General features: G+C 35.9%; 1 protein-coding gene across 4 annotated transcripts in view; it reads left to right on the forward strand.

Moving 5' to 3' along the window:
* LOC116849878 (teneurin-a) overlaps window positions 1-11,938 on the forward strand; it is a 585,779-nt gene that overhangs the window by 204,257 nt on the left and 369,584 nt on the right. For all 4 annotated transcript variants that reach the window (XM_032827500.1, XM_032827497.1, XM_032827496.1 and 1 more), the window contains exon 2: window positions 8,568-8,643. In XM_032827500.1, coding sequence (XP_032683391.1) covers window positions 8,576-8,643 — 68 coding nt within the window. In that variant the 5' untranslated portion in view covers window positions 8,568-8,575. The remainder of the gene's footprint in view (window positions 1-8,567; window positions 8,644-11,938) is intronic.

The raw sequence follows: 11,938 nt of genomic DNA on the forward strand, positions 1-11,938 counted from the left end.
GTGTGTTCGAGTATTATAATGAAGTCGTACATACCGCACGTGTGTTTGCTCCACTAACGAAAATTTCAAGAAACATTTTTGTATATTTACAACTAAACGTAGAAGCTCAAAAATATAGGAAAAGTTTGCAAAAAGATTTCTATATGCATGATTACGTTTTTTACTAGCATAGCAAAAGTATATGAATAAGAAAAGGATATTATATTGTGTTAACGACGAACGTCTCTACGTTATAGACACTTTTAAGTTCGTCATTCACTTCGATATTCCTTTAAAACATACAGTTAAGAGGATGCCGTGCTTAAAAACTTCGCTGACAAAGTATTGACCCTTTTCTGCAAAGTTTATGTTATACTGGTTATACAGAATTATAAATATTTCTGCACAGCAAAAGTACGAAGTGAAAAATGAATTGGAACATTGCTAAATATGTGATGAAAACGATAAAAAATTTCAAACTTGACATCTCAAGTTGTTAGCGTAAATATTTGCTTGATATAAAAGTTTTGCAGCTTATACATACTGAATGTGTCTTTGCTCCGTTCAGGAAAACTTCAAAAAACATTCTTTATAGTCACTGATGAACTACTTGAATAAGTGAAAGATCATATAAATTGGAAAAATATTGTAGCGTTTTACAATTATTAGGGAAATATCTACCTGGTGAGCCCTTTAAGCTGAAACTGTCAAAATACACTGTCTTCGCGGTAACAGCTGCGAACACACGTTACGAAACAAGCGCAACCCTCAATAGGAAAACTTGGATAATTCCAACGAAACTTCGATACTTTAAAATTAACAATAATAAGGACAATAAGAGCCAAAATGCAGGTTTTAAGCGCAAACAGTTACATAGATTAATTCAGACTTTATTATATGATTTGCCGAACATTTCGACCATTGGATGTGGCTTTCTTCACGCGGTTGTCGATTATAAACATAGTCAATAAAGAATGTTCACAACAATTCACAATTCACCGTTAATAGTAAGCAAATAAATTACTACTAAGGATACATTATTCTGCATCGATAGCAAAATAACGTAATTCTTAGGACAAATATACTCAACAAATTTTGTTATCCTGGCAACGAAACTACTTTTGTTCTGATAATGAATAATTTGTAAAATTAGTTACGTCAACTAAATTTTTTTTATGTCACTTTAAATATGCAGTAGCAAAGACGATTTTGTTAAAAGAGAGCAAAATTATTTTTCTCCGTGCAAGAATGATGATTTAGAAAATTAAGACAAAGCCGTACGCTATTTCTACACTGCTGCAGGAACGATAATGAAGGTTGTGGAAGTAAACCCGTCACATCATTGTTCGCTAGCAAAGATGTGAACAGAGGAGAGCTCCAGCAACCCAACAGTCAACAGACTAAACATACGGAAACTGTTGATACTTTAGTTCGATACTTTAATTTTGAGTCTCTACGTGGCGTTTTTTCAGAGTAAATGCAAGTAAATATAGGCGTGGCGATCTTTATAAAACGATATCACAATATGCTCCTTATTAGTGCGTAGTGAATCGTACTTAGAGTCCGGCGTATAAAGTAAAGATCCTCGAGACGCAGACAGTGACAAATTGCAGCAGAAATAAGAGGGCGAGCGCGGCAGCTAGAAGAACCTCGAGGGCTAAAACCGATGTAGCGCCGGTATATCAAAGTAAACGAAAGAACAAACTGTGTCCTTGCTTTTCTTTTTTTTTTTTTTTTTCATTTCGTTACCGTTTCTCACGGACTCGCCCACCAGATCCCATTACATTCAACCTCGTTATTGATTCAACAGCCAATTTTCGCGTTGTGCGAGAATCTTTCTTTCGGCGAAAGAAAAACGTTCGTATCGCGTTGCAGCCGCTCGCAAACTACGCGGTTTCGATGAAAAATTAAAACACAACCCGGTTCATTATTTTCGTTCGCAGCTATAAATGAAAAAGAAATCTTTCTCGTTCCCACTGCTCTCGTTGCCTGCCTGCACGTGCAAATCCATAATAAAAATGGAATTTGCGATAAAGACGGACTAGTGAGCGGAGGAAAATCTATTCCGTTTCTTTCGCAATCAACCGATCTGTACGAAAAATGCCGAGATGACTGAGCGACAGCACGGTTAAATTTATTATACAATCGGCTGATTAAAAATTGCAACACTTTACCTCAATAAATCTTGTAGCGCATTGCCATATCCGATAGGAGAATTTGAATTTTCCTATTGGACACAGTACACGTCGCAAAACTCATCGAGGAAAAATGTTGCAAGCTTTAATCAGCCGACGACTGCACGTCTCCCACGGGGACGAAATCGATCTGTATTTCGTATATTCTCCGCGCAAATACCATATACAGGATGTCTCAAACTCTCCTCTTCAATTTCTGTGGGAATGTAAAACGGATTGAAATAAACATAAAAGTTCCAACCGTTTTGCGATATTCGCAATAAATCCCGAAATATTAATTAAAGAAGATTGGTGAATGATGACGCGCGATATGGTAGATGAGCTATAATAGTGCTATTTGCCGTAATGTAAACACGGAGAAAAATAATTTTGCTCTTTCAGCAAAATCGTCGTTGCTACTGCATATTCGTAGTGACAGCAAGAAAATTTAGTTAACATAACTAATTTTACAAATTATTCGTTATCAGAGCAGTAATTGCCAAGATAAAAATAATTTGTTTAGTGTATTTATCCTAAGAACTACGTTAATTTGCTATCGATACAAAATAATGTATCCTTAGCAAATTTATTTGCTATAGGAACAAAACTGCAACTGCTTGTATAAATCCATCATGATTCTTACAGCAAAATAATTTGTAGATTCAGTAAATTATAATATCCAGGAAATAGTGATTACTTTTAGCAAATTTTTTTGTTCATATAATAACGAAAAGATTTTGCTAGGCTAGCAGAAAATTTGCTGGGCCAGCAAATTATTTTTTTCCGTGTACTTATATTATATTATTATATTATTATAGGTCAAATTGAACAAAAAAGCCCTCTACCATTTTGCAAATGACAACATAAAGAGACTTGCGCACAATCAAATAACAATTTTCTTTTACTAATAATTAAAAATCTACGTGATTATTTGCAAAATGATGAAGAGCTTTTTCGTTTAATTAGATCTAATTTACACAACAGCACACATCGCTATTATAATTTATCTACCATCGCGTGTGATCATTTACCAATGATTTTCTTTAATTAATATCTCGACTATGATTGCGAATATCGCAAAATGGTACAGGACTTTTATGTTCACCTCAAGCCGTTCTACATTCCCACAAAAATTGAAGAGTCTGGGACACCTTTTTTGAGTATATTTATGTGTGTATAAAAGTCAGTTGCAAAATAAACTAAAATTTCTCCTTGGCGAGACTCGCATGCGGATAAGCGTCGCGGATGGAACTCATCGGCGAGGTTTACGTGAAATAGCGAGCGATGTGGCGTTATCCGGTAAAGAGATTTCGCAATCTCGTGCTGGCGACCGAAGCGCCCGTCAGACTACGAGCGGTCGATAGCAGGACGTCACTGACGGTTACATTAGTCATGAACGCATTAACTATACAGATAAAAGGAAGGCAGTGCGCGACAACCCATCAACTAGAATATGCATGACGTTACAAACCGACAGACCGGAGACCACGCACGGCGAACGATAGCTAAATCGGATGGCAACGTCAGGCTCCGCCATTGGGCAGGAAAAAAAGTTTGGATATTAATTATTCACGCGCGCGCACCGTTACTACGTCGACGCAGTCGTCTTCCTGCAAATTCGTCACAATGATCGCTGATGGCTTTTCTGGTTCATACGTTCGCGCTGTCCACTTGTGATTGACACGGTCGCTTTGCATCGTAGTTTCTTGATCCTTTGAAACCTGAATCAATTCTATCCACAAAAAGCATTTCTTCTCTATTCATTATCGTTCCTGCAGCAGTGTAGAAATGGCGTATGGCTTTGTCTTAATTTTCTAAACAATCATTCTTGCACGGAGAAAAATAATTTTGCTCTCTTTTAGCAAAATCGTCTTTACTACTGCATTATTCGTAGTGACGCTGAATCCGAAGGATTTTTGGGTGTTTGAGTTTTAAATTTAAAGTTATTTAAAGGTATTAAATATTGTACGTCTTTGTATGATATATATGTACTTGTATGATGTATATACTTATCCACTTGTGTAATTTTATTTATTTTTAAAGTTTATATCTCAAGAACAAAATAGTGCACGAAGAAGAATGAATTTTAAAAAGAAAGACATCGACAGAAATATTCAAAAAACATTTGGTTTTCTAAAATAAATACAGGAAGCACATCGGTCACATCGTCATTTTTGACACATTTAACTTCATTTATCTCGGAAGCCTGACGTGATGAGCAAATTTTAAAGCCAGTTTCGGATTCAGCGCACAAAATTCAGCGCACGTAGGAAACCATTGTCAAATTTGAAACATCAAAACCAGGCAGGCGTGTGTAATCAATGAGTATCCGCTGATTTTCAATGAAAATATTCCTACTTTACATTTCCGTCTTATACCTTACTGATTTTGATCAGTGAAAGTAAGACTTCACTGCAAAATCTGCAGTGCGCAAATTTATCATACGTTGTACTAAAACAAACTTTGTGCATTTGCGGTACTGAAATTAACGGTTTCTATGCACCTTGCGTGCAATAACACTGTTTGTATTTACAAACTGCTTCAACATTAGGACCTCGCATAACACGCATGTCTCAGAGACGTCTTAACCCCTTAAGTAGCAAGTCCTGAAAAGTTTCGTGATAAAATATTAAATTCCTTTTGATCTACTTAAACTATTGTATTCATGAGTAATGTTGAAATTTTTGCGAAACCTTTTTTAATTCATAACAAATACAAATTAAACATATTTTATATTTTATTTTCCAAAATTCTCTTTAAATAAAATAGCAGTAAGGAAAAAAGAAATCTATATAAATACTTATTACAAATAAATACCGCTGCCTTGTGATTTAAGAAGTTAAAAACCTCTACTTTCTATGTATTTCTTGAACGTCTTTGAAACATGCACGTTGCATATGTGTGGGTCATTATTATTAACTAATCCTTTCAACGAGATTTCACTGATTGCAATGCTATACTTACAACCGAATTATCAGTTATAAGTATAGCATTTCAGTGAAGAATATGTTGATTGTATCTCAGAGGATAACGATTAATCGCCACGTTCTATCATGTTCCTCGATATGTTCGGACGATTTTGGTTTTTTGTGATACTAATAACTTTTTTTTTTTAATACGGGATAGTTAGCAATAGCGTGAATACACGTTCGCTTGGTCCGTTTAAATGATTCCACCGACGCTATACGAGAAACAGGGTTAAAGCACTCGCGAATATGAGAGAACAACTTGCGTTTAATAAACTCAATTATCTCGTCGCATGACACAGGTCAAGTTGCCGAGAGTAGAGGAATATCTGCGTCCGCCGCAGATCCTGTTACCTGTCTAAGTAATTAAGCAGTAGTTACGACGGCATATGTTTCAGCAGAAATGCCGCAATATGCGGCAGCCATGAATCAAATGCATAGAAAGAACTCCGCATGATTCACGATGAGAAAAACATTTTTAGTCAATTTGCTTGAATGTGTGATATATTGTAGTTCCTACAGCCCTGATTAATATCTATGATAGTTTTTGTTTTATAAGAAAAGAAGAATTAAAAAAGAAGAAATTTGTAGCGAGAAATCAATCCATCGACTTTGAATGTTAATAACTTCATTAAAAATCAATATTTTGAAAATCAGATACGACAAAAACTAGTTTCGTTTACTAGTTTCACTTTAACAGGTTTAAACTTTCTTATATCTTATTAGTTTAAACTTTCTTATATCTAAAAGACGTCTTAAAGAAGACATCTTTAAGATATTACCTGAAAATAGATGCGTCTTATAGATGTGTCATTTCAGACGTATTATTCGAGACGTCTTAAAGACGTCTTACTTCTGATATCTTTTAGACGTCTCTTCTAAAACATCTTTTAGACGTCATATTTCAGAAGTCTTTTTAATGTCTATTGAATGACATTTTTAAGACTATGTATAACTGCCTACAAATACTTTCTATAAAATTTATACAGGCTGTTGCTATGGCAAATATCATAACCACTTAGTTTTTGCGAGTGTCGTGTACATCGTGCACGAAGTCAAAACTTTGAAAAAATTATTAAATCATAAATTTTTATAATTGTGTCAGTTCAAATTGTAACGTCGAGTGAAAATTTTCTTTCTTCCATACAGATAATTCTTAACAATAATAGTTAGACTGCGGATTTGTTCAGAATTAGGTATCGATGACAACTAGCCAATGTTGATGGTGTTGTATGCTTTAAATTTTAAATCCTGTACTACCAAATATTGCTATTCGGCAATATATGTTTTAAATTTTAAGGTATACAATCTACTGAATATTATCATTATTCGCTAGCTGTCATTAATACCTACCCTGAGTAGGACCCAACCCTGAATAGGACGAATGAGTAAATTTACACTCTAATCATAATTCTCGATTGAATAAAATAAATGAAACATCCTTCTCTTTTTAATGTGTATAAAATTATAGAAATCTGTAGTAGCATATATAAATAAAGGTCTTAAAATATAAATAGCATATATAAATAAAGATCTTAAAATATCCTTAAACAAGATATCTTTCTGACGTCTTAAAGTAATATCTTTAAGATATCTTAAAGACGTTATAAAGACATCTCTCTGATGTCTTTATAACTTTTTAACTTTCTAAGACGTCTGAAAATTTTTAAGTCGTCTTTTAGACGTGTTTAAGACGTCATATTGTTGTATGACGGTTGTTTGTTTCAGATAAATAATGTAGCAAATTTTTGCACCGAAAATATCGACTGGCGACGACTAGCTTTACGAAAGCAGTAATAACAACGTTGTATTTCACCTTTTCGCAATGAGCTTTATGTAATATGTAAATAAAAACATGAAAAATCACCCGTCAAAAAGCTATCTTCATAAAGTCGATAACATGGTCAGCAGAAAAATTAAAATATTGAGTGTTTTTTTCGATTCGGGTGTATGTAACCTCTTAATCGAGTGAATCAAATTTCACTATCGATTATCCGTTTTGTGTAAACTGACGAATTGCAAGCAACGAATAGCTGCACGGAGAAAAATATTCGATTGAATTAACCTGACAATGAACGAATCAAATGCGTTTTGATTAAAAGAAGTAAAATTTCTAGTTCTTATGAAATTCAGTTTCAAACAAAACATGTTTAGTTCATTCATTATTGGATTAACTCAACCTGTGAATTTGTTTTGTTTGAAGGAAATAAAATTTCTGAGTCTTATGAGCCAAATTCTGTTTTCTTCAACCAAAATACGAAATTGTTCGTTCATTTCCAGATTAACTCAACTTGTGTATTAATTTTATTTAAAGAGAAGAGAATTTCTTTGGTTTTTATGAACCAAATTCGGTTCTTATGAGCCAAATCTTGTTTGGAGAACCAAAATTCTGTTTAAAATACGAAATTGTTCGTTCATTGCCAGATTAACTCAACTTGTGTATTAATTTTAGTTAAAGAGAAGAGAATTTCTTTGGTTTTTATGAACCAAATTCGGTTCTTATGAGCCAAATCTTGTTTGGAGAACCAAAATTCTGTTTAAAATACGAAATTGTTCGTTCATTGCCAGATTAACTCAACTTGTGTATTAATTTTAGTTAAAGAGAAGAGAATTTCTTTGGTTTTTATGAACCAAATTCGGTTCTTATGAGCCAAATCTTGTTTGGAGAACCAAAATTCTGTTTAAAATACGAAATTGTTCGTTCATTGCCAGATTAACTCAACTTGTGTATTAATTTTAGTTAAAGAGAAGAGAATTTCTTTGGTTTTTATGAACCAAATTCGGTTCTTATGAGCCAAATCTTGTTTGGAGAACCAAAATTCTGTTTAAAATACGAAATTGTTCGTTCATTGCCAGATTAACTCAACTTGTGTATTAATTTTAGTTAAAGAGAAGAGAATTTCTTTGGTTTTTATGAACCAAATTCGGTTCTTATGAGCCAAATCTTGTTTGGAGAACCAAAATTCTGTTTAAAATACGAAATTGTTCGTTCATTGCCAGATTAACTCAACTTGTGTATTAATTTTAGTTAAAGAGAAGAGAATTTCTTTGGTTTTTATGAACCAAATTCGGTTCTTATGAGCCAAATCTTGTTTGGAGAACCAAAATTCTGTTTTTCCTCAAACGCGTTTGGTTCGCTCATTGTCGGATTAATTTCACCAAACACTTTCTCCGTGTAAAACCGTTAAAGTCGCGATTGGGACTCCTTATATTCGATTTTTGCGAAATGTCGCGACCACAGTGCGGGATTCCATGTGAAATCAGACGACAGCCGCGATCGTACGTCGTCGTCGCGGCCGCCCGCTGTAACTTCAGCTCGCAAAAGCGGGCACTTCGCGTTTATATTGCCGTTAAGCGGTGTGCAAGGAAGACAGATGTGTTGCCCGATCGCTGAGTGTGACTTTATGCAACAGAGCATTAAGGACAAACGTTTCGCTGTGTGTTGCAGAGTACTTGATGTCAGGAAGTCCACGGAGTTATCCAGCACGATCCCCGGGGGTCGCTTCCACGCCAACCGTGACCAGGTGAGTTAGTGCGCCTCCCGCGAATTTCGCAAATCCGCATACGCGAATGCGTCGCGTCTCCCTCCCTCTCGCCCACCCTTTGCGCGCGCGCGCGAGACCTAAATGTGTCGTATCCTCGACGTAATAACTCGACGTAATTTTCGCGGAGGCGCGAGCAAGTGAGCCGGACTTTTACCTCTGTAGGTCGGAACATCCGTGCGTCTTATCGGTTTATTCGTTGGCTGAGTTCCACGCGAATCATAGGCACGTAAAACAGACTCTGTATTGCTGTGGAAAGAATGAAGTCAGCATTAGCAACAGAGGGCAATAAAGAATAAGATGCTTTCCTTGTCTAATAGTCTAGTTGATGGGAAGAACGAAGCGCTGGAGAGAAGTAAAAGTGGGAAAAAGCGGTCACATGGTCAATGCGTCTTCTTTTTCTTTCACTATGTTTTCACTCACTCTTCTGTTTCTCCTACATCACCTCCTCCCACAGCATTGTGTGACAGAGAAAGCATTTGACTTAGCGCATATCTCTGTCCTTCAATCTTGTTATCAACCGTTCTGTAAAAGCGCAGACTTTTATATAACATATTAGAGTGCAAGCTTCTTATATACTGGTCATATATTTGTGTCCCCAAAAAGTAGATACTAAAAGTGCTGTATTGCGCATGCGCCAAAAGACTCACACGACTTAAGGATCGGCTGACCTGATTCGTGAGAGTGTGCGTGTATACGAATATGTGAGATTAGCATTGACACTTATACTTCAAAAATGTCAATATAGTTGAAATATGACTCAATGCGAGATAAATGTTCACGTAATGCACTTATAAAAATTAGCACTTATAACAATTATAGCAATTATAGAAAAACTTAGATTTTAAAAAATATGCTTTTGAGTATTTGGTACCTGTCTTCTGTACAATATTAGCAGAAAGTCTCATTCCGTGTCAGCTTATTTGGCATGCACTCTAATCTATATACAAATTTTGTACATAAAAACTTAACATATCTTACAAGAATTCGTAATCTAGTGTATTATATAGGAATCTGTACGTATATATATATATATATATATATATATATATATATATATATATATATATACACATATATATATATATATATATATATATATATATATATATAAGAGTGCGCAATCATTCTATAAGGCCCGATCTACAATAGATGGAGTAAGGAGTAGGAATAGGAATAAGAAATAAGCAGTAAGCAAATTGGCCAATTCCATTCTCACGATTCAAGAATAATTGATTGTAATTGGTCCACTTACTTACTGCTTATTTCTTACTCCTACTCCTTACTCCATCTATTATAGATCGGGTCTAAGTCCCGAACCACAATAGGCTGTAGTAAGCTTTAAGCCTTAAGAAATGGAGCAATCACAGTCGATTATTCTCCTCAAATTTGACTGTGATTGGTCAATTTCTTAAGACTTAAAGCTTACTACACCTATTGTGGATCGGAACTAAGCATATGGCGCGAATCGTTTCGAGCTCCGCGAAGATTCGATGACAACGCGGCTGATACAGACTCCGTTATAAAACCGTCAACGCTCATCGTGTGTGGTTGACGCACCTGGTGGATCTTGGTCAGCTGCGCGCCTCGGTATACCGCGCTGAATTATCAATTGCACCACTATCGCGTTCGCTTCGGCCTAATGACCTGTCGGTGGTTGTGTGGTCAAGCAGAGATAATAAAATCTTAATTTCCAAATGAGAAAGAGTGCGACCAAGTGCCCATAGACGTTTCGTCTGATTTTGAGGCTCTCGATAATGATAATCTTCTTTTGCATATAATTGAAGCTCACATCGAGTCGATTCCAAATATGTAACTCTCTAATTTGAGCCTCTTACTATTCTGTATTAATGGCTTTCGCGATTCCGACCTGCCATGTGCTATCTGGCGCTCAATTATCGCCAATCATTAATATTTGTAAGTTAATATTTTATTGATAAATTCTATATCAGTGTTCTGCAACACGGCAAACGATAAATATGCAAAGCATGTCATGCACAATTGAATTAGTCATTCTGCTAGCTGATCTTTGTTTATATAGTGCAATCTGTGAAATTGGGTCTCTTTTGGGCCATTTTTTTGAGAACGGTAAGAGACTCAGATTAAAGAGTTTGGAATCGATTCGACGTGAGTCTTAATTGTATGCAAAACAAATTGTCATTATCATTCTTGTTGTGAGGTCAAGAACCTCACAGCAAGAAAATGAAGTGAAATTTTTGCCTTCTTTGTTGATCATACATCCTACTATTTCATCTTGAATTGTTATATTCTTAACGACGGAATATTGACACTGCGATATAAGTGCGAAAGGACGAGCGTGTCGCGCCCGGCGATGATTTTCATACGAACGCAACTTAAAAGAGCCGAGAGCTTTCCTTGCGGTCACGGAGGACGTCCTCCCGACGAAACTCAAGTGTGAGAAGTTTCGAGAATCTAAATCAATCGACCGGCAAGAGGAAAGCCAAGACTGGCGAGAGAGCGCCGTAGGAAACGCGATAAATACAGAGTACTCTGCGACGATCCAGCAGTCGAGGGTGGCAGCCGGGAAGGCGCGGGCGACGGAGAGACACGTCTAAAGATGTTCCCAATTCAAATGAGTTGAACTTTTAAAATATTTAGAATGTTGAACAGGCCCGGCACCGGCATTTCCATTTCGTTCCGCCGTTCCCTCTCTCGCACTAAGCGTGCCGCTCGATCGCCGTCAGTGACGCGCACGAAATTTCGAATTAGTTCGCTCTTTATTCTACCTCATTACCATCCTTCGGCATTCCGCCTTCTTTCTTCTCTCGAGCAACTAATGGCCCACTACGTGCCGTAATTCATATTTCATCTCGTGCACGCGGAATGCTTCCGAGGAACTTGGCCGTGTTAAAACGGCAGATATCCCTTATTGCGATTTCATTCCGTACTATGTCACGTTACAAATCGATGAGTTAGATTCGATGCAGTTACGTTGGCCTATGAAAAGGAACCTTTTCTTGTCACATGAATCAAATGATGCGACCTATATAGTATGTTTTATATTGAATAAAAAAATGTAGACATATTTGTTCTATCATCCAGGGTTTTCTAGTGAGGTGATTTCTAGATTTCAAAAAAATTTATTTTCCTTATATATATAGACATGGTTTATCTTTTATCTCTGGATTTTAAACATAGAAGTTAGTAATTTTTATTAAAACTATAAAAGAAAACTATAGGTTATGGAGAAATTCTGAGTTCATTTTCAGTTTCTATATATATATATATATATATATATATATATATATATATATAT

Source organism: Odontomachus brunneus, unplaced genomic scaffold, assembly GCF_010583005.1.
Source record: "Odontomachus brunneus isolate Ranch 3 - 2012 unplaced genomic scaffold, Obru_v1 Obru_scaffold_127, whole genome shotgun sequence".
NCBI classification, from domain to species: Eukaryota; Metazoa; Arthropoda; class Insecta; order Hymenoptera; family Formicidae; genus Odontomachus; species Odontomachus brunneus.